Below are 24,407 nucleotides of genomic sequence, written 5' to 3' on the forward strand. Positions count from 1 at the left end.
TGACTCCTTGTCCCACTCTCTCAATCCTCTCCCCACATCTGGCTCCTCATCTAATCTTTCTCCCCTCACTCGCTGGTTCCTTCCCCCTGCCCCACAGGTTCTCAGTCCCAGACTCCTTCTCCTTCTAGTCCCAGTCTGCCCCTAGGCTCCTCACCTGATCTCAACTACAGTTTTTCAAAGGCTACATTGGGCAGATTTTCACAAGAATTGCAAAAGGCACATCCCTGACACAAATGCCACCTTTCTGTCAAATTTGAAGTAACCATTCCAAAGCAACAGGCTCTAGAGACTCTCAAAGAACATTTTTCACTAGCCTCATTCTCTGAAACAGCTCAACTGTTTTGGCCAAAATTATAATGAATAAATAAATAAACAATCCAGCCAGAGGCAGAAATCCAGAGAGCAAACTTTCAGCCCAAATGGTTAGTTAGTGAAATTTATAAGCAATGAAAATAGTCTCTTATAATGGAAAGTGGTGACCAATCTTCATAGGTAGCGCTATCAGGCCATGCTTCCTTTTTGAAAGATGCACCTTCATCCAGTCGGAATCAAGTGTGTCATTCTAAGTATATGCTTTGAGTACTGCAGATACCTTAGCTTCAATGAAGGACAAGATAGTTGTTTTATCCAAGGAAATCTCTTGGGAAAGTCATTATCTCAGTGAGACAGAGGCACTCTGGTATAAACTGAAAAGATACTCAGAGCTCTGTAGAGCTACAGATTATGAATCTGCTAAACCATTGCATTACTTGGAATTTCTATTGCTGTAACTTAATAGAGTTTAAATAAATGAAGATACACGGGCATAAAACTGGTATAACACATTGGAAAATCCCATCTCTAATTTTAAAAAAATATTCCTTTTAGATTTAAAGTGACCATCAATGTCTATTAGAAAAATTCTAATCACAAACACAAAGACTTTTGATACCAGAGGTTAGGTAAATATAGACCCCTCTTACTTCATTAATTGATGTTTATAAAGCACTTGGGAGAGCCATGGATGAAAACTGCTATAGAAGGACAAAGCCGGAAATTAATCACAAGGTTTGGATCTGAATTCAGATACAGATTCTGATCCAAATCTGAATTTTCCCAACGTATTTTGTGTCCTGAAGTATGGAACCACATCTGGATCTAGGACCAAAATTATCCCAAGTTTGGGAAGATTTGCATCTGCTGTTCCAGTGCAGACTTGTGTCTATTACCATTCTGCCCTGGAATGGTCCACTTCTGCCTGTTCAGGAAAGCTGATCTTCTGTTTGAAGGCTTATTTGATTTGTATTGCTGTTTGTATACTGTAAAGCTCTTTGAGCACATGTTGCATGAAAGGCACTACATAAAATGAAGGTGAAAGTAGAAGGGCTGTAGCCAGCTGTAAATCTTTCTACATGGCAGCAGGGGGCATTTCTACAAGATTGATGCTGAAGTGCAGTTGACACAATATACTGGTTTCAGGACGAACTGGATTATCCAGAGTGCATGTCCCATTAGTACAAGCAGAAAATGTTTTTATCAAATGGTTACTCCCTTCCCTCTTGTTCCTCCTGAAAGTTCAAGGCAAATTAGGTAGTTTAGCAAGCAAGTTAAAGAAACAGAAACTTGCACCTGTATGAAAGATAAAGAAGTTAAGGATTCGCGCGCACACACACAAAGCAGACAGATCACAAAGCAGGGAAAATGTCATCTCAGTTTTGATCGAAAGATTGGATTCTCAGCCTGGGCTCATGAACAGATCTGGGAGGCACACAACTCTTCTCTGTTTTATAGCTAGTTGGGAGGTTGATCCTGAAACCTTTTTCTGTTGTAATACAGGATCACTGTATGGAAAAGGTTGAGAACCAGAGATGTAGAGTCATCAGAGTCCTGCACAGACACAAGTATGGGGGTAATGAGCGTTACACTAAATGACCCAGGTATTGGTCTCTTTCAGCTCTAGCAATTCTGTGTCTCTATTAACACCAGAGTTACAAATAATGGAGGTTTGGGGGTTGCTGGGAAGAAAAAATAAAGCAGCTGTTGGAAGGATAATGTCATTCCTTCAGCTAGGGGTGATTATTGCACGGCAGCACATCCTTGAAATCTGAGCCTGGCCCTTTGAATATCTCTGCTCTTTCACACTCCCTTGCTGGTTTAAGGAACTTAATTTCCTTTTGCTGCCATAGCGACAGACAAACAACCTCTGATCACAATAAAAAGGATGGTTGTGTTTCACAAATCCCTAGATGTACCAAAGCAACCAGAACAGAAGGAACAACAAGTGCACAGAACAGGCAGGAGAAAAGTAACTTGACTCCACTTAGAACTGTGAAGGAGACTGAGGACTCCGGAAACCCAGAGAGGCTTTTCTGCTATTCGGAGCTGCGCATTAAGGAAGAGCTGATCTATAAATTACCATATTTCATAACAAAGATCTTGTTTACAAAGCTCTCTTGCAGACTACTCTGATAATAAGTTTACAGTTTTAGAGGCAAGATGAAAGGTCACTAAGGAAAAATGCCCAGTCTCTCCCTATTAAGCCGTGGCACTGGACAGGTGGTCAAAAAAAACCAGGAGAAATTGGAGGTGCACTTTGAACCAGAGGTGAGTCCTGGTTACAAAAGTGCAGCAAACAAACCATTATGAATTGTACGGTAATTTTCTGTTCTGTGATTTTAACTAATATTGAAATAACTGTTATGGAGACAGAATTTTTTTCAGTGATGTCTTATTTGTTGTTGAAATTAAAATGCCTTAGTAACCTAAGAAGTATGCATGCCTGTTGTAATTCAAACTGGAGAATCTTGAACCAGAATGCTTGGCAAGCAAGTTAAAGAAATAGAAACTTGCACCTAGAGGTCCAGAGGAAAGAACCTAAATATAAAGAAATAGATTCTTCAGGGGATATCCTTATTGTTTGGTTTTGTTTTTTGTTGAATATTAGACCAATCGGTTACTAGGCATACACATCAGTTCTGGGATCTGCATGGAGTTGTTCTGAATCAGAATCACAGAGCTGAAGTTTACTGTGCTGCTTTTAAATAATATTTTGTTTAGCTTATAGAAATTGCACAGTCCAAAGCAATTTTACAGCAGTTAAAATTATAGATTCACTTAGCTAAAAGTATATACTTAAGAGTCATAGTTAAAACAGTGAATTCTTATCACCGATCTTATGCCATAAAGCATTTTATGTAATGGCGCTTAGACTTCAGAATTACCTTAGTGTAACCAACTGCAAATCAGATATTTTTTTTTTAAGGAGTGTGGGTCAATCTAATCTAATCTCAGTTACACTGGGATAATTCCACTGAAAGCAGTTGAGTTACTCAAGGTTTGCACCAGTGTAATGGAAATCAAAATCTGTCCCAAATTCTCATCTCATTTACAACAGCACAGTTCCATTTACATCAGTAGATTTGGACCAGAGTGTAGGAGGGGAGAATTGGCCTTGTTTGTATGTTAAGTCATCTTACTATCATGGAGTAGCTGGGGCCTGCCATTTAAATTCTCGACAGTACACACCATGGGAACCAAGGGTAGTTATTAGTGAGAGTAATTATCATCATATCATGAAATTTTATGTAGTTGACAAGCAAACAATGGTTCTGTAGCTTTAAGTCAAGAAGAGCATGTGAATGCATCTATTAATAGAACAATTTGGAAACTTCTGACTAATTTGAGATTGTCTAATGAATCTCACCCACCAGGTCAGTGTTTTTGCTAGGGAGACTGTTACATGGCTATGTTCCATGTCTTTCTTCATGGTCTATGACCACTAATACATCAGAGCCCACTCTAAGTACCTCATTCAAAGAAATACCAAGTCTGTCTACCTTACTTACCTATGCTATTTCTAAGACACCCATCACAGTAGTATTTGAGTGCAGTGGACAGTATCTCAGGGTAAAAAGAGTAGGGTCTGAAGATTCAAAGTAGATTATCATGCTCTTTATTATAAAATGTTCTGCATTGCCATCCAGCATACTGTAAAGACTCAAAAAGTATTTGAGACAGAGCCCATCCTTGAAGAAAGCCTTGTCAGACCACCTTACAGTTACTGTGCACAGTACTACTCTGCTTTACAAACTGATCAATAAAGGCTTCTAAGAGGAACAAAAGATTGAAGAGAGATTTTAAAAAAGAGGAAGCTGTTTGGGGTAGGAACAAGGTCTTCAGATCTGTTCACAGAGCATCCAACACAGTGGGGCCCTGATCCTGATTTGGGCCTCTGATGTTAGGCAATATTAATAATTATTATTATTTCTATTATGATAGCAATAATAGGCCCGATCAGAGCCCCTTTGTGCTAGACATTAAGAATGCTAGACACACAAAATGCTAAAACAGTCCATGCCACAAAGAAATTATGTTATTATTTTAATGATAATACAGAAAGAGAAGGCATTAAGAACATAAATAGACAATGAATTGCAATCGTTTTTAATTATTAAAGAAATCTGGTAAGTTAGTTTTTACATTTGAAAACCATTAATTTACTACTGGAAAAAAACTGTTTTGGCATAACGAACTGCCCTCTCATACTAATGGATTTGGAGGTATGATTTAGTAAAATTAACATAGTTCACAATATGGTTTTAATTCAGACCCTCATTTTGGAGAGTCTTTAAAAAATTGGATGGTATGTTATATTAAGGATCAATGTGAACACTGACTTTAGAATTTAAGATTATCAAGTAACACCCATCACTTTTCTTAGCACAATAAGTACTCTGATATAAATTTCACTATTTAAGGTATGTAAACACGCTAAGAAAAACTTTTTGTGCTGAATCATAGAAGTCAGAGATGAAAAAGTCATAGTAGTTCATCTAGCCCAAGCTCCTTGTCAATACAGGATAGTCCCTTATAGTACATTTGATAGTGTTTGTGTCTAATCTGGTATGAAATATCTGAAGCAATGGATTACCATTGCTTGAGCCCATTCTACAGCCCAATAGATCTGTTGGTCATAAGAACATAGGAAAGGCCATACTGGGTCAGACTAAAGGTCCACCTAGCCCAGTACCCTGTCTTCCGACAGTGGCCAGTGCCAGGTGCCCCCGAGGGAATAAACAAAAAAGGTAATAATCAAGATCCATCCCCTGCCGCCCATTCCCAGCTTTTGGCAAACAGAGGTTAGGGACACCATTCCTGCCCATCCTGGCTAATAGCCAGTGATGGACCTATCCTCCATGAATATATCTAGTTCTTTTTTGTTATAATCTGTTATAGTCTTGGCCTTCACAACATCCTCTGGAAGAAGTTCCACAGGTTGCTTGTGCGTTGAGTGAAGGAATACTTCCTTTTGTTTGTTTTAAACCTGCTGCCTATTAATTTCATTTGGTGACCCCTAGTTCTTGTGTTATGAGAAGGAGTAAATAATACTTCCTTATTTATTTTCTCCATGATTTTATAGACCTCTATTATATCCCTTCTTAGTTGTCTCTTTTCCAAGCTGAAAAGTCCCAATCTTATTAAATTCTCTTCATACGGAAGCTGTTCCATACCCCTAATAATTTTTGTTCCCTTTTCTGAACCTTTTCCAATTCCAGTATATCTTTTTTGAGATGGGACAGCCACATCTACACAAAGTATTCAAGATGTGGGCATACCATGGATTTATATAGAGGCAATATTATATTTCCTGTCTTATTATCTATTCCTTTCTTAATGATTCCCAACATTCTATTAGGTTTTTTGACTGCCGCTGCACATTGGGTGGATGTTTTCAGAGAACTATCCAAGATCACTCTCTTGACTGGTAAAAGCTAATTTAGACCCCATCATTTCATATGTATAGTTGGGATAATGTTTTCCAACGTGCATTACTTTGCATTTATTGCCATTGAATTTCATCTGCCATTTTGTTGCCCAGTCACCCAGTTTTAAGAGATCCCTTTATAGCTCGTCGCAGTCTGCTTTGGAATTAATTATCTCAGTAGTTTTGTATCATCTGCAAATTTTGCCACCTCACTGTTTACCCCTTCTTCCAGATCATTTATGAATATGTTGAATAGTACTGGTCCCAGTACAGACCCCTGGGGGACACCACTATTTACCTCTCTCCATTCTGAAAACTGACCATTTATTCCTACCCTTTGTTCCCTATCTTTTAACCAGTTACCAATCCACGAGAGGACTTTTCCTCTTATCCCATGACAGCTTACTTTGCTTAAAAGCCTTTGGTGAGGGACCTTGTCAAAGGGTTTCTGAAAATCTGAGTACACTATATCTACTGGATCCCCCTTGTCCACATGTTTGTGGACCCCTCAAAGAATTCTAGTAGATTGGTGAGGCATGATTTCCCTTTACAAAAACCATGTCGACTCTTCCCCAACAAGTTATGTTCACCTGTGTGTTTGACAATTCTGTTCTTTACCATAGTTTCAACCAGTTTGCCCAGTACTGAACTCAGGCTTACTGGCCTGTAATTGCTGGGGTCTCCTCTAGAGGAGCCCTTTTAAAAATTTGGTGTCACATTAACTATTCTCCAGTCATTTGGTACAAAAACTGATTTAAATGATAGGTTACAGATCACAGTTAGCAGTTCTGCAATTTCACATTTGAATTATTTCAGGACTCTTGGGTGAATACCATCTGGTCCTGGTGACTTATTGTTTAATTTATCAATTTGTTCCAAAACCTCCTCTAATGACACCTCAATCTGGGACAAAAAGAAAAGGAGTACTTGTGGCACCTTAGAGACTAACCAATTTATTTGAGCATAAGCTTTCGTGCGCTACAGCTCACTTCCTCGGATGCATACTGTGGAAAGTGTAGAAGATCTTTTTATACACACAAAGCATATACACATGCTTTGTGTGTATAAAAAGATCTTCTACACTTTCCACAGTATGCATCCGAGGAAGTGAGCTGTAGCTCACAAAAGCTCATGCTCAAATAAATTGGTTAGTCTCTAAGGTGCCACAAGTACTCCTTTTCTTTTTGCGAATACAGACTAACACGGCTGTTACTCTGAAACCTGTCAATCTGGGACAGTTTCTCAGATCTGTCACCTAAAGATTTGTCCTAAGATAAGTGTCATAAAATGTTCCCACACATTTCTAAATGGAAATTTCTATTAACTTTTCATCTACAAAAGACTGGGCTTTGGTCCTCAAATCCTCATACAGGCAATGAGAAGTCAATGAAAGTGCTCACTAATGTCAGTAATAGTCCTGCCCCTGTAAAGCCTTGCCTATGGTTGCAGCGGTGTCTAGAGCATGTGTAGCTACACACGGCAGGGAAAGGCTTCAGCAGCAGGGTGATAGCAGGACACTATGCTGCTAAAAATAACGTGTAGATGTGGGAGGCACTGCTTGGGCATGTAGAGAGCTGTGTAGGGTATATGTCCTGGGGGGTTCAGGCATATAGGGCACTCTATTTTACTCTACCTGTCTAAGCTATGACTCACTGTCTGCACTGCTATTTATATCCAAACTAGCTGGACGTGCAGTGTTTATATGCTACACACCGCCGTAAGTGTATAGGTATCTTAAGAATAGAGTAAAGCCTTAGTAAACAATTCAGTGTTCACATTGGGTCAAATCCTAAATTCACTTAGTAAGGCCAGAGTGGTGTAAGCATATAAACAAAGAATAATTTCCTGTGTATCTGGTAAGCCACATACTCTCAACCCCAAGCTGAGAAAGATTATTTCCCCCCCACCACCAAAGTCTATCCTATCTTTTGATTTTTTCCATGCTAGGATTATCTGAACTGGAAGTCTCATGAAGGTTATTGCCATGTCAGCAGATTCCTGAATGAGAGGCAGTTTATGAAGGGCTGCTGGGGTTTGTATCTTCCTAAAACCTACAGCACAAAAACTGGTGCGCTGGTTCTCTACTCTGAAGATTTAGCACAGCCATCATGGAAACAAAGAGGAGGGAGGAGTGGCCAGCAAGGCCTCAGACACAGAAGGAATAAGCTACAGATTGAACTGCACACGCTCCAAGATTTGACAAGAGCCATTTTGGCATATGGAGGCAGACAGGTAAGAGCACACAGGATGGTTCTTTCGCTACCAGAATTGAGACTACATGAGATCCCTTAAAATGCTAATCCTGCTTTTCTAGATTAACACCTTGGGATTCCAGGAGTCCTGATAATGTATTTTTTTACTGAAGAAAGCAAGCTCCTAATAGGATAAAACTGGATTCTGTGTTCAAGCAAACACACAAGCAACATCTTGTTCTTCTCCTCTTCCCTTTAAGCACTCTCTGGTATATTTACATATGGGTTTCAATTTTACATGCTCCAGTTTTAGGGGCTTAAAAGGGGTTTAAGTGATCACTAGGCCTTGTGTGGGCCCTCTATACAGGGTGAATCTCACCCTTCTGTAACTCAGTACAGAAGGCAGCGGTAGCCCTTTCCCTACAGCCAACTTGGGGTGAAATCCTGGCTCCATTAAAGTCAACTGGAGTTTTGCCATTGGACTTCAATGGAGACAGGATTTCACTCCTGGGGTTGGTCCCAAACAGCCTTGGTGAGGGTCAAGTCTCCCCTGTTTACATAAAAGTGGGAAAATTTTCATGCTAAAATGACATTTTTCATCCTTGACCTCAAAAAGGAAGTGTTGCTCATCTGTCAGCCAACCATTCTCATGCCACATGATCATAATCACATAAACTCTTATGTTTCGCAAGCTATGGTATACATCTCAAACAATTACATTATATTATTTTACACTCTACTTGTGAACATCACTAAGCTCCCCCCATACCAATGACATGATTCTTTCTATGTTGTAGTAACTAAAACCCTACTTCAAAGGGGAAGACATGGAGTGAGATTTTTAAGAAGACAAAGACATAGTATCTAACCACAACAAAACACATGATGGTGCGAGGTACCATATAGTTATTACTGCCACTTGTCTGGGAAGACTTGCACAACTTTATCTTGGCTCCACTGCTTATGAAGTAATGAGCTCATCCCAGATTTGTGGCAATTTTTTTTACAATATCCCTCATCACCACATATTCCATATATATATATATTATATATACACACAATAATCTGTATATGGAGAGATGTCTGTGTATGACAGTAAGTCCTCAAATTTAATTCACATCTGATGTACTACTTTGCTGATGACACAGCTTCCTAGTAAGTGAAAGTGAATATAAAACATCAGGGATCTTCACCCAACATCATGTAGTCTCATACTCACTGTCAAATACATATATATCATCTAATCATCATTATAAGAAGAGTCAGAGCTGACTAAATGTTTTAAGAGACAAGCCCATGCAGTGGTTGTCTCTGTCATATATTCTGCTATAAAGATCAGTGCCAGAGACTGAAAGTTTCATACATGGGGTTAGATTGTGTCCGTGGGCACCCAAGGCATGGATAGTGAAGGCAAAAAGAGCCTGTCCTCCACAGCTGTGCCCCGGCTCAGGGACCGTCACTATCCTGGTCAGTGCACTGGCATGAGACATGAACTATGACTCTATTACATGGTTGCCCACTTTATACATGCTGGGCCAGATCCTCAGCTGTGCCAGAGCAGCATCTGGTAGCTGTGAGGGTTCTATGAAAATATGACTTTGTGCCACCTTTGTGGTTCCCTGATCCTGGGGTCACCAGAGGACTGCTCAGCCCCAGCATAACTTAATGCAGGTTGGGGCTCCTGCAAGTTGCACTTGGCTGCCTATGGCCCCAAGGGGCCATTCTAACAGCTAAAAACTGCTGGAGTGAAGGGGCACTCTAGCCATGGCCTCTTTTCCCTGCCCATTCCCATTAAACCCTAGTCTGGCTCTATACCATTAGGGCCTTCCCCTCTAGTGAGAATCCTCAGGAGGCCTATTAAACTGGCTTTTTAGCCCCTTTCTGCTACTGGGTGCAAACGGGCCAGGGTGGGGCCAGGGCTCTGGTTCACAGTGTCTTGATAGTTCACGATTCGTTTAATAAAGTGCAAGCAAGCTGCAGAAGTGCATTTTTAGGGAGAGAGGAATGATGTGTTGGTGGAGGCTTGTTGAATAGATTTTGGAAGGGTGCCCTGAGTGTCAGAGATGGTGGGGAGGAAGAAGAAGAGACAGCACCTTGCAGAGCCAGTTCTATACATTCTGACTACCATCAGTAATAACAGCACAGAATCCAGCCTTCACAACAGCTAGCACAAAGTTAGGCCTGATGTTAAGAAGTGTTGAGTGCTCACTTCTCCCTCGAAAGTCAATGGGAGCTGCAGGTATTCAGCACTTCTGAAAAATCAGGCTCTGATTAGTAAATATTTCCTGCAAAACAGCATCAGAAGGCAGCATTTAATCCTTAGTTGGGAAATGAAATACTTAAGAGAACTGCTTCTCCAGGAAGACTATGTCTCTGCATTTCCCTAGCCAGTGTGTCAGACCCAGTCTCCTCAAGTTCTTCTTCTGATCCCTTTTCTCCCTGATTTTCAGTCTACCCACAGATGTATTTAGTTTTGTTTTACAATAACTTGTACGTTTTAATAACATGAACTTAGTGCTAATGGAAAGGTGGCAACTGGACAGCACTGAAAAACGTCATTCTCTGTAAAAAGAAAAGGAGTACTTGTGGCACCTTAGAGACTAACAAATTTATTTGAGCATAAAAGCTTTCGTGGGCTACAGCCCACTTCATCGGCTGCATAGAATGAAACATATAGTAAGAAGATACATATATATACATACAGAGAAGGTGGAAGTTGCCATACAAACTGTAAGAGGCTAATTAATTAAGATGAGCTATTATCAACAGGAGAAAAAAACTTTTGTAGTGATAATCAAGATGGCCCATTTAAACAGTTGACAAGAAGGTGCGAGGATACTTAACATGTGGAAATAGATTCAATATTTGTAATGGCCCAGCCACTCCCAGTCTCTATTCAAACCCAAGTTAATGGTATCTAGTTTGCATATTAATTCAAGCTCAGCAGTTTCTCGTTGGAGTCTGTTTTTGAAACTTTCCTGTTGCAAAATTGCCACCCTTAAGTCTTTTACTGAGTGGCCAGAGAGGTTGAAGTGTTCTCCTACCAGTTTTTGAATGTTATGATTCCTGATGTCAGATTTGTGTCCATTTATTCTTTTGTGTAGAGACTGTCTGGTTTGGCCAATGTACATGGCAGAGGGGCATTGCTGGCACATGATGGCATATATCACATTGGTAGATGTGCAGGTGAACGAGCCCCCTGATGGCGGGGCTAATGTGATTAGGTCCTTTGATGGTGTCACTTGAATAAATATGTTCTGTGGTGACCTAGAATCCTACTTTTGACATCTCCGACTCAAAGAATATTTCCAACATACCTCTGAACAACATACTAACCCACAGAATTCTTCCTACCAACACTACAAAAAGAAGGATTCTGCATGGACTCCTCATGAAGGTCGAAACAACAGACTGGACTTCTACATAGATTGCTTCAATCGACGTGCACTGGCTGAAATTGTGGAAAAGCAGCATCACTTGCCCCATAACCTCAGCCGTGCTGAACACAACACCATCAACAGCTTCAGGGACAACTCAGACATCATAATCAAAAAGGCTGACAAAGGAAGTGCTGTTGTCATCATGAATACATTGGAATATGAACAAGAGGCTGCTAGGCAGCTCTCTAACTCCAGATTCTACAGGCCATTATCCTCTGATCCCACTGAGGATTACCAAAAGAAACTACACCATCTCCTCAAGAAACTCCCTGAAAAAGAACAGGAACATATCTGTGCAGACACATGCCTAGAACCCCAACCGGGGTATTCTATTTGCTACCCAAGATCTATAAACCTGGAAATTCTGGATGCCCCATCATCTCAGGCATTGGCACCCTGACAGCAGGATTGTCTAGCTATGTAGACTCTCTCCTCAGGCCCTACTCTACCAGCACTCCCAGCTATCTTCGAGACACCACTGACTTTCTGAGGAAACTACAATCCTTTGATGATCTTCCAGAAAACACCATCCTGGCCACTATGGATGTAGAAGCCCTCTACACCAATATTCCACAAAAAGTTGGACTACAAGTCATCAGGAACAGTATCCCCGATAATGTCATGGCAAACCTGGTGGCTGACCTTTGTGACTTTGTCCTCACCCACAACTATTTCACATTTGTGGACAATATATACCTTCAAGTCAGTGGCACTGCTATGGGTACCCGCATGGCCCCACAGTACGCCAACATTTTTATGGCTGACTTAGAACAATGCTTCCTTAGCTCTCGTCCCCTAATGCCCCTGCTCTACTTGCGCTACATTGATGACATCGTCATCATCTGGACCCATGGAAAAGAAGCCCTTGAGGAATTCCACCATGATTTCAACAATTTCCATCCCACCATCAACCTCAGCCTAGACCAATCCACACAAGCGGTCCATTTCCTGGACACTACTATGCTAATAAGCAATGGTCACATAAACACTACCCTGTACCGGAAACCTACTGACTGCTATACTTACCTACATGCCTCCAGCTTCCATCCAGGACACACCACATGATCCATTGTCTACAGCCAAGCTAAGATACAACTGCATTTGCTCCAATCCCTGAGACAGAGACAAACATCTACAAGATCCCTATCAAGCGTTCTTACAACTACAATATTCACCTGCTGAAGTGAAAAAACAGATTGACAGAGCCAGAAGAGTACCCAGAAGTCACCTACTACAGGACAGGCCCAATAAAGAAAATAACAGAATGCCACTAGCTGTCACCTTCAGCCCCCAACTAAAACCTCTCCAGCGCATCATCAAAGATTTACAACCTATCCTGAAAAATGATCCCTCACTCTCACAGATCTTGGGAGACAGACCAGTCCTTGCTTATAGACAGCCCCCCAACCTGAAGCAAATACTCTCCAGCAACCACACACCACACAACAAAAACACTAACCCAGGAACCTATCCTTGCAACAAAGCCCGATGCCAACTCTGTCCACATACTTATTCAAGTGACAGCATCATAGGACCTAATCACATTAGCCCCGCCATCAGGGGACTCGTTCACCTGCACATCTACCAATGTGATATATGCCATCATGTGCCAGCAATGCGCCTCTGCCATGTACATTGGCCAAACCGGACAGTCTCTACGCAAAAGAATAAATGACATCAGGAATCATAACATTCAAAAACTGGTAGGAGAACACGTCAGCCTCTCTGGCCACTCAGTAAAAGACTTAAGGGTGGCAATTTTGCAACAGAAAAGCTTCAAAAACAGATTTCAACAAGAAACTGCTGAGCTTGAATTAATATGCAAACTAGATACCATTAACTTGGGTTTGAATAGAGACTGGGAGTGGCTGGGTCATTACACATATTGAATCTATTTCCCCATGTTAAGTTTCCTCACACCTTCTTGTCAACTGTCTAAATGGGCCATCTTGATCATCACTACAAAAGTTTTTTTCTCCTGCTGATAATAGCTCATCTTAATTAATTAGCCTCTTACAGTTTGTATGGCAACTTCCACCTTCTCTGTATGTATATATATGTATCTTCTTACTATATGTTCCATTCTATGCAGCCGACGAAGTGGGCTGTAGCCCACGAAAGCTTATGCTCTAATAAATTTGTTGGTCTCTAAGGTGCCACAAGTACTCCTGTGCTTTTTGCGGCTGCTCTGAAACCTGCCATTTTAAAATGAGTGTGTATAGGCCATGCATCAGGGGCCAGAGCCTTGTCTACAGCCTTTCTGTGCCTACAGCCTACCCTTACCATTGATTATTGTTTGTATTAGGTAGCACCTAGAAGCCCCAACCAAAATCAGAGCCAGCCCTGCCAGGCACTGTACAAACACAGACTGAGACAGTCTCTTCCCCCAAAAGCTTACAGTCTAAACAGTCAAGACAGAGAGAAAGGAAGTGTCTTTGTCATTTTATACAGATGAGGAACAGATGGCCCAGAAAGGCCAAGTGGCTTGCCCAAGGTCACACAGGGAGTCAGTGGCAGAGCTGGGCATTAAACCCAGCCCTCCTGAGTCCCAATTCAGTCCCTTAAGCACAAATCCAATCTTTCCCTCCACTTTATAGCCAGAGTCACGCCAGCAGCTCAGGAGGAAGCAGGAGGGAACTCACAGAAGTTCTAGTATCATTTGTGGCAATCCAGGTGCCTCTATCCCCAACAAACACCAACTCAGGAATTCTCCCAAAATTCTGGGGAACCCATGGCCACTGGCTTTGTAGACCCCAACAAGCACCTCATGGCAGTTGTGGTGAGGATAGTCATGAACAGGAAAGATCACTGCCACTAACCTTCCAGCCAAGAGATTTTCATGGTTAGAACAGCTAGAAACTTCTCTGTTGCAAAATTAAATCTGCAATTATTAGCCTTGCCATTTAAAGGATCTCCTGCTCCTGCTCCCCATCCTCTTCCACAAAAAACGTCAACGCCGGGGCTTGCAGGCTAGCTCTGGAGAGAGTAGTGTTTAGTGTTCACTCTTATTCCAAGCTTGAACTCTCTGCTGTGTCTGTCAACAATTATGCAAATGATCTACTGTACACTAGGAACTGGACCAAGAACACTAATTCATTTCACACCCATATCTGAATAGACATCAGTTAGTAGCAACTTTCAGTCACTATCTTTCTGACCCAGATTCGAACCAGCAACCTACATGTGGGGAGATCCAGATCCCATTTACCAATATCATGACTACCATCCAGTCCCTATTACATTCTATTTTAAATCTATAGCTACCATAAATATTCTACAAATGTGTGCAGCCATTCCAATGTTAATGTAATTGTAATGTACAAATAGAGAAAAAAGTGAAGACTCCAAATTATTAATCACATTTTGCAAAAAATGTTTAGTTGCTTCAATAGTTGCCTCATGGACATCTAGAGGGTTGTTTGTTTGTGTGTTTTTTTGACAAATCTTGCTTTATTAATTATCTGAATTGCAGTAGCATTTAGAAACCGTATTCCCATTGTAAAGGAATTGTACAAACACACGATAAAAAGATAGTCTCTGACCCCGCAAAGACTGTATGCTCTTATAATCTCGTTTTATATAACATGTATTTATGAAATTATTTTCATTATATGCAACACATACACACATAGTCTCTGAAAAGCCAAGTGCCAAAGCTTAATAACTTAAGTAAGCAAAACTTTAGGAGACACCTCAAATACTTCAGCTCTACTGCAGTAGCAAAGTGTAAATAGTAAGAACAATTATTTAAACAATTTGTCTGATTAAAATATTAAAATGATCTCAGAAACAAAGAATTCTGTACAAAATACGTTCAGAACCCTGGAAATAATCCCAAGTAATGACCCTCCCAATCCCAAATTTACAGTTAAAATATTAATCCAACTTCTCTGTTTATGATATGAGAATTTAACTTTAGATATAAGAGTGCATACTGATGACCCCAATTAAATATTTGGAAAAGTCCCAGGAAATTCAACCATGCATATTCATAAATGAACATTTTGCACACTCCTAATTATGGGACTGTTTGTTTTTTTTTAATTACTTCAGTAGCAGCATTTATGTCAGAAGAGCAGCCCTATCTTAGCTCCATCACATCAGAGTGAAGCTATCCTTTAGGGATCAAAAGCGAGCTCTTTAAAAAAGACAGCCTTCAATACATCTTCTGAACCAGCATCTGAACTAATGAGGAAGACCTCAGTCCAATCAAGGTAGCTCTTGCCTAATGCATCCAGCATTTTGGAATAGATTAAGCTGGTTGTAATGGTTTGTGATATAGCTTTCCCTTTAAAACCCCTGGGATACCATTAATAAATATTGGCCGTCCCATAAGGAATCCACACTTCTGGAGTCAAGGCAAAACATCTTAAATGAAATCGCTGCCTACTGTGTCATCATGATCTACATCAGTGAAACCAGGCAGGACAGTCAAAGATTAAAAGAAGAGAAAATGAATACTGCTGTGACCAGACACATGAAATCCTATGCTGACTGCCGCAAACAATTAGAATTGAGCAGGGATATTTTCAGGCATTTGCAAATCATGTGGCCACAGGAGGTCCGAGGAAATGAGGTTCAGATCAGCCCATCATGCTATCCTCAGCCATAACAACGCACTATTATTGAAACAGAGTTATGGGCCATCCTAGTAGTGAAAATTGCTCATTTTCGTAACCACCCTTGAGACAGATTTAATTTTTTTCTGTTGTAAATTAAGGAGCCAGCCAGTATCTTGGGGTTAATGCTTTGCTCTATAAAAGGGAGACCTGGGTAAAAGCTTTCTGTCACCAAACCAGCAGGAGATAGGAACAGCATGCAGGCCACATGTTCAGTCCCTTTGAGGAAGGGGGCAGCTCATGTCAGTCTGCTACAACCCTTCTGGATAATGTAGGTGTGGTGATGAAGGAGACAGCACTGTTGGACTCCAAAGGAAGGCCCATCCCGCCCTCTTTATTCAGAAGGTAGATCACTAAAAAAGTAGAGTTTGGAAGCAGCGTTTGTGGGTGATGGGTCCTCAGAGCTCTAGGAGCACATGGAGAATTCCTGTGCAAACTGAATTAGGCAGAGCAGGGATTTAAACCTGGATCTCCCACATCCCAGGTGAGTGCCCTCAAGCATCACGTTACTGGCTATTCGGGGGTCTCCCAACTCACATGTTTTCACACAAAGTTTTGGTTTTGATGAACTGGCATTTTCCAACAAAAAACATTTAAGCAAGACATTCTCAACCAGCACTAACTATAACTAGGGCCCTACCAAATTCACGGCCATGAAAACCGGGTCAGAGACCGTGAAATCTGGTCTCCCTCCCCGTGAAATCTGGTCTTTTGTGTGCTTTTACCCTGTACTATACAGATTTCATGGGGGAGACGAGCGTATCTCAAATTGGGGGTCCTGACCCAAAAGGGAATTACAGGGGGGCCACAAGGTTATTTTGGGGATTGTAGTATTGCCACCCTCACTTCTGCACTGCCTTCAGAGCTGGGTGGCCAGAGAGTGGCAATACCGTGCCATGCCACCCTTACTTCTACATGGCTGCCTGCAGAGCTGGGTGGCTGGAGAGTGGTGGCTACTGCGCATACCATACCAGGCCATCCTTACTTCTGTGCTGCTGGTGGCAGCGGTTCTGCCTTCAGAGCTGGGGTCCTGGCCAGCAGCTGCCGCTCTCAGTAGCAGTACAGAAGTAAGAGTAGCAGTAGCGCAACTTCCCCTACAATAATCTTGTGACCCCCCCCCATATCACACAACTCCTTTTTGGGTCAGGACCCCTACAGTTACAACACTGTGAAATTTCCAAATGCTACAAGTGAGGTTCTAGCCTGCAAATGCGTGTGGTTTATTTACTCTGGAGGAAGAGCTGTGCAGAGGAGCAGTTTCCAAAAGGGAGTGTTAGACTTGTTTTTCTCTCTCTTTAATTGGAAACTTTTCCTGTGTTCAGTAACAGCTAAGGTTCACATTTTCAACAATTCATACACGCAGGTGCCTCAGTTTCCTGATGCCCAACACAGGACCTGATTTCAACTGGAGTTGTGGGTGAAAGTCAGACTTTAAGTGTATCAAGAAGGGCCTTCAATCTGAGACACTCAAAATGAGTGGACACTTGAAAATTTATGCTTAAATATTTTATTAAGCAAAGCAACTGGGCGCTGCATGAGTCTTCAATACAAAACAGGTCCTATTTGGAAAAAACTCTGGGTAGAAGAAATTTACTGAAGCCAGAAATGCCTACCCAAGTAGTCGATGAGAAAAGTGTAAACGGGCACCTCAGAGCAGAGTGATTACATACAGTAACTGGCTGTGGCACCAAAGAAAATGGACGAGTCTCAACATGCCTGCTGCTATTATGTGAAGCATGGTGGCAATTTTCATTAACAGGGCACTCTGTACATGCTAATAATTCAGCTCAATGGAATCTAAGTCCATTAGAAACTGAAGCTAACTGGCAAATTTTGCTATAGTACTATTAGATGTCAATTCTTCTGAATTAGAACCCAACCCTGCCTCCCTGAAGTTAATGGGAGTTTTAACATAACCTTTAAATGGGAGCAGGATCAAGGTTCTAGTTGTCTCTCCCCTTTCTAGGTTCCTGCCACAGTTTTACGTCTTCCATGTCTGACAGACTGGTTCCTTGCAATTTAGGATTGTCAGGGGACACAAAGCTCTGGGGAGCTCACATGCAAACTTGTCATACCTCAACCCTCCAACAAACAAAAATATTTTATGTCTGTGGTGATGCTTTAGAGGAAGCTGAAGATTCCTGTATCCCATAGTTTGGGATAGTTACATTACATCTGCCACACCCGTGAATAGCAGCAACCTATTGTATTTTAATTCCTCCAAGTATCATCCTATATCCTGCGCTCTTAATGCTCTTAATTATGCAGCTGTGGGCCCCTTCAGTCATTTCCCTCTCATGCTGCCCTTCCCCTCTCACCCCGCTCCCAACATTACACTTGCCCTTTGTGGAGTTACTATAATTTCTGTATTTACTTGCTTATTTTACTTTCCATTTCTTTCTTCCAATAGCAAGAACGGTTTTCTTATAAAACCCAAATACTGTATCTTCCCAATGGCTTAACGGGAAAGATACGTATCTGGGTATTTTTAATTTGCCCACCCTAGTGGCATCTGAATGGTAGATTTGTTAAAGCTTTAAAATAAGATTAGAAAACAGTGATTTAGATTACCTTAATGTAGATGATAAATCCATTAAATAATTATATTCTAAAATATATAAACGTGCGTGGAATCCAGCTTTATTTAAGTCAATGGGAGTCTTGCCGTTGACTTCAACGGGGCCAGGATTTCATCCTTAATGTTACTGAGATTAATACGTACAGTAGAACCTCAGAGTTACGAAAGGTCAGGAATGGTGGTTGTTCCTAACTCTGAAATGTTTGTAACTCTGAACAAAACGTTATGGTGGTTCTTTCAAAAGTTTAGAGCTGAACATTGACTTAATACAGCTTTGAAACTTTATTATGCAGAAGAAAAATGCTGTTTTCCCTTTTTCTTTTAGTAGTTTATATTTAACACACTACTGTACTGTAATTGCTTTCTTTATTTCATTTGTCTCTGCTGCTGCCTGACTGTGCACTTCTGCTTCCAAATGCGGTGTGTGGTTGACTGGTCAGTTCTTAACTCTGGCGTTCGTAACTCCGAGGTTCTACCATATCTGTTATAGAACTGCTTTTCTCTCCCAAGTGTGTCACTGAGTTGCTCCTCTGTTTTCAGCACTTTCACTTGCACTCCTGCTGGCTGTGATATGCAGGATCCAAGTCCTTTTAGCGGAAGCAAGAGTGACAGGTCTCCCTTTGGTGGAATGTCTCAATGCTACTCCTAACTAGCCAGAAAAGTTTCTGTAGGGCAGTATGAGCTCCTTCCTTGCCTAATCACGGACTAAGTGTGATGACCCCTAGGGATTCTGTAGGCCTGCTCTTCACAGTATAATGTTTGCAAGGCACAAAAAGTTCTCAGAATCATTTCCAGGGCATGTCAAGCATCACATTGCAGTGTGGTGTCAAAACACCACAACACAACGTCACGATGTTTGAAAGCAACATAGCTACACTGAGCCATAGCACAAGGACACCGAGTCCCAGCATAAACTTTACAAATATTATGAGAGTGGAGTTTATCCCATCTGACTAGTCTAGATAGGTGCACAACCCAACAAAAGGTAAATAAAAGAGAGAATTAAACCTGGGTTTCCCACATGGCAGCACATAGTACAGGTTGGTCTCTGGCCTAAACCCATCAAGATGCTTTTAAACAATCAGTATCTAATTCTATTGAACAGTGTGGTCTCATTTAAATTTAAACTAAGTCTACATTTTGGGACTTTAACAAAGGTATTTGTTTCAAACACTCTTACACTTTGATTTAACTAGATTTGATTGGAAAATAGTTCTTGAAGCCCAGTGAGATGGTTGCATTAATGATATGTGCGCCCTGGCTAAATGTGCTCTTTCCTGCGAGTTTTGTACTATGGTGGGAGGACAAAGTACCTGAAAAATTGCCTTAAAAAGAATATTGGCAGTGACTGTGCAGTCAGCTGCTATGGGAATCAGAATAAAGCTGAACTTAAATAAGCTAGAATAGCTTTGTATTTGCATTTAAGTTTTCCATAGCTGTATTTGTTTTATTTTTATTTTATTTTGCGCTCAGGAAGCCAATTGTGGAACTGAAATTACCCCCAGAGCTACTCTCCTCTTGGTATTTTCATCAGCCAGCAACTGAAATACCATGAGAAGACCAGATCTTTCATTAATTCAGTTCCATAAATGGCTCCTTGCAACATTAACAAAGACCACAAAAAACACAAATAAATATACATTAGGTTAGAAATGACATTTTAGGTACTTTCTAGTTTTGTATAGATTGCAAATGTAGAAGAATAGCTTTTCTTGCAATATGTTGGTATATGGCACTTGCACTTCCAGTCTCTAGTGAAACCAAGAAGTCAACAGCAGAGCTGGTTGGGAATTTGACAAAACTTTCTCAGGTTCAGAATGAAATTTCTTGGAGAGGATAAGTAGAGAGAAAGAGGAAGACCTTTCCCCACACCACATTAGCTGCTAGCCCAGTGGTTAGGGCACTCATCAGGGATGTCAGAGACCCAGGTTCCCTCCTCTGCCAGATTTGGAGCAGAGACTTGGTCCTAGGTATCCCACATACTAAGCATGTGCCTTAACCACACCAGGGTATACTGTCAGTTTCTCTCTGACCCAATGAATAGTTAATTATTTTTTCAAAGTGGAACAGCATCAAAAGAAAAGACTGAGGCCAAGTCTACACTACCCACTGGATTGGCGAGTAGCGATCGATCTATCAGGGGTCGATTTATCGCATCTAGTCTAGACACGATAAATCGATCCCCAAGTGCTCTCCTGTTGTCTCCTGTACTCCACCGCACAAGCGAAGCTGATGAAGGAGCAGCAGCAGTCAACTCACCGCCATGAAGATGCCACGGTAAGTAGATCTAAGTACGTCAACTTCAGCTACGCTATTCATGTAGCTGAAGTTGCATATCTTAGATCGATCTCCACACACACCCCCCAGTGTAGACCAGGCTGAGAGAGAGAAAGACTGATTCGATGGGCTTGTCTCCACTACGGGGAGATCGATGCTCCTGCAATCGATGCAGCAGGGGTCGATTTAGCCGGTCTGGTGAAGACCCGCTAAATCGACGACAGAGTGCTCTCCAGTCGACCCCGGTACTCCACCTCTCTGAGAAGAGTAAGGGAAGTCAACCAGAGAGCATCTCCCATCGACGCAGCACAGTGAAGACACTGGGATAAGTCGACCTAAGCTACATCAACTCCAGATACGTTATTCATGTAACTGGAGTAGCATAACTTAGGTCGATTTACCCTGGTAGTGAAGACAAGCCCTAAAGCTCAGTGGTTAGGACACTTACCTGGTTCTCCCACATTTCACGTGAGTGCCATTTCTGTTCCAATATGGAACAGAAACAGATTTCAAAACCTCAATAACTTTCATGAAACAAGTCTTATTTTCTGGCCCAGTCTTGTAGAGAGCTCTGATAAAATTAGAAAGCATCAGAAAGCTAACTAACCTTTTTCAAGCTTCAGCATCTTGTCAGGGTTTGGATTTGGTTGGGAATTTCAGTTAAGGTCCAGATCAATTTTTATTTAATCCACTCTCATTTTCCACATGGGTAGAGAGATTAAAAAAATAAATAAAAATCCATGGCCTGATCCTGCTCTCGATAAAATCAGTTGGAGCACAGCCATAAACATCAAAAGAAGTAGGATTAATTCCCTGATGTCCAGAGTATAACATTTATTTTCTTGACAGATTATCTTTAGCCTTCACTGGTATTTAATTTAAACTGAAGATCTGAATTGTTCCCTTCGGTTTTTTGGGGGCAATTTTCAGACTCGCACTCCCAACCTGTTTGCTTTAAACTCACCATCATGTGATTTCCCCATCATAGTCTACTGTCTTGAGATGCCTTTTCTACTACGCCTGCAGGCAACTTCAGGGTTTTTTCCCCTGAGTTATTGATTAGAATCTGTTAACATCAACTCACCAGCTGCAGGGAGAAACAAAATTTAAAGCAACTGAAGTCTTGCCATGCATATTATTTCTGCAGAAGAATCAGAAAGGGACAGCTTGGCAGCCACACCTCCATTTCCTGAAAAAGTCGGATAACCAGATTGACCGACAGATTCGCCCAGGCTATTCAGCCAAGAGGTACCTCTTCAGACTCTCTCAGACCTGGGATCCTAGCATTATATACAGGCTCCAGTGTGCAGGTCAGTAGAACCTAAAGTTAAGCAAGGTTAGTGCAAATATTTCTAAGCTAACATTTGGGGACTGAGTAAATTAAATTAATTGTGTGTAGCAAGTACAATTAAAAGACCAAGCTATTTCTTGCTGATAAACAGAAAGAATAGACTTTATCTCTAGATGCTGTGATGGGGCAAGGCCAGATAGCTATAGAAAAGTAGTGGGAGATAGATATATTAGCTCCAGGCTAAACAAATCCCTGGTATCAGGATAAGTGAAATGGCAGCTGCTCCAGGTCATTTAAGAACTTTCCAGAAGGCAGGGAGAATGCTAGGTTGATTGGGACACCTGAAGCCAATCAGGGGCTGGCTGAAACTAGTTAAAAGCCTCCCAGTTAGTCAGGTGGGTGTGCACGTCCGGAGCTGTGGGAGGAAGTTGTGCTGTTGGAGAGGCTGAGTAGTACACACCGTATCAGGCACAAGGAAGGAGGCCCTGAGGTAAGGGTGAAGTGGAGCTTGAGGAAGTGAGGGCTGCTGTGAGGGAAGTAGCCCAGGGAATTGTACATGTCATGTTTCTAAAAAGTCAGCTACCATAGTTGATACTATTAGGGTCCCTGGGCTGGAGCCCGGAGTAGAGGGTGGGCCTGGGCTCCCCCCCCCCTTTGCCCCCTGATTAATCACTGAGACTGGGAGACAACAGAGACTGTGCAAGGAAGGATAACTTCTCCTCACCTCCCTCACTGGCTTATGATGAAAATGGCTCAGTAGACTGACCCTTGTCTCTAGAGAGAGAAGGGTTACATGGAGGGTCACAGTGAGCCTCTGAGACTAGCGAAATACACCAGGAAACACGGGACCCACGGAGGCAAGGACAGAGCTTTGTCACAACTGGTGTCAGAAGTGGGACTTCATTCACAGCGTGGCGGAAGAAAGAGTGTTTTGTTTTGTTTTTTTAAAAAGTGCACTGGGGTTTTGGATTTTTTTTTTGTTTTGGTTTGTTTGCTTTGTACCACAATGGAGGAGGTGGTAAGAGCTCTGGTACAAGCCACGGCAGCCCAGCAGGAGGCCACTCGGGTTCATGCAATGGCACAACAGGAGTCTATGCAGCTACAGCAGGAAACCAATCAATTATTGATGAGCCAGGCGACCCAAGATCGTGCCCTCTTGAGAGAGGTGGTGGACCTGCTGAAGATCCTCACCACCCAGGCCTGGGGGTCCGATGGGACGCAAATCCTGAGGGCCACTGGTTGTCTTCCAAAGATGACGTCAGGAGATGATGTAGAGGCATATCTCCTCTCATTTGAAAGGACTGCTCAGCGTGAGGTGTGGCCCCTGGAGCAGTGGGCCAGCATTCTCGCCCCCTTTTTGTGTGGAGAGGCCCAGAAGGCCTACTTTGACTTGCCTGCCACAGATGCCACTGACTATACCCATCTGAAGGTAGAGATCCTAGCACGATCAGGGGTAATGGCAGCAGTAAGGGCCCAGAGGTTCCATGAGTGGAAATACCAGGAGAACAAACCCCCGAGGTCCCAGCTATTTGATCTCATAAACCTCTCATGGAAGTGGTTACAGCCCAAGGTGTGCAGGCCAGAGGAGATTTTGGAGACCCTGGTCATAGACCATTACATGCGGGGACTGCCTCCAGATCTCCGCATATGGGTAGGCCAGAATGATCCATCCACGTACGATGAGATGATCACGCTGATAGAAAGACAGATGACAGCCGGGAACTGATCCGACTACTCAAGGAAGGCCCCTTTCGAAGCAAGCACCCGACCCCAACCCTGGAAGGTTGGGCAGCCAAACCCCCGGGGAGTCCTAGGTGGAAGAAGTGGGAAGCCAAAAACCAGCGGGGACCCCAGAAGGAAGGGATTGGCCTGAGTGGGGGGAACCCCAGGACTAAACCCCCTAGCCCCCAGGATAGGGGAGTGATTAAAAGCAATTTTCGATGTTATGCACATGGGGAGTGCAGACACATAGCAGCACAGTGTCCCAGCACCGAGGAGCCTATGCAATGCAACTTGGGGGATTGGGAGGTCCCATGCTCCCTTATCTACCTCGCGGGGGTCGCATGAGCCCCGCATAATTACACCAGGCCAGTGAGGATAAATGGAGCACAGACTACAGCGCTTGTGGACTCTGGGAGTGCTATCACCCTCATATCGGGTAAGCTGGTAAAAAGTAGTCAGCTGCTACAAGCCAAATGTGTAGCAGTGACGTGCATGCATGGGGCTGTGAGCCATTACCCCACCATCCCAATGGAGACAGAGGTTCA

At 42.2% G+C, this 24,407-nt stretch overlaps 1 protein-coding gene across 3 annotated transcripts in view; it reads left to right on the forward strand.

Annotated features, from left to right (window-relative positions):
- Positions 1-2,241: 2,241 nt before the first annotated feature.
- KIAA2012 overlaps positions 2,242-24,407 on the forward strand; it is a 103,986-nt gene continuing 81,820 nt past the window's right edge. For all 3 annotated transcript variants that reach the window (XM_084644135.1, XM_084644136.1, XM_084644137.1), the window contains exons 1-3: positions 2,242-2,583; positions 7,691-7,975; positions 21,997-22,159. In XM_084644135.1, coding sequence (XP_084500261.1) covers positions 2,497-2,583; positions 7,691-7,975; positions 21,997-22,159 — 535 coding nt within the window. In that variant the 5' untranslated portion in view covers positions 2,242-2,496. The remainder of the gene's footprint in view (positions 2,584-7,690; positions 7,976-21,996; positions 22,160-24,407) is intronic.

Source organism: Lepidochelys olivacea, assembly GCF_965140295.1.
Source record: "Lepidochelys olivacea isolate rLepOli2 genome assembly, chromosome: 11".
NCBI classification, from domain to species: domain Eukaryota; kingdom Metazoa; phylum Chordata; order Testudines; family Cheloniidae; genus Lepidochelys; species Lepidochelys olivacea.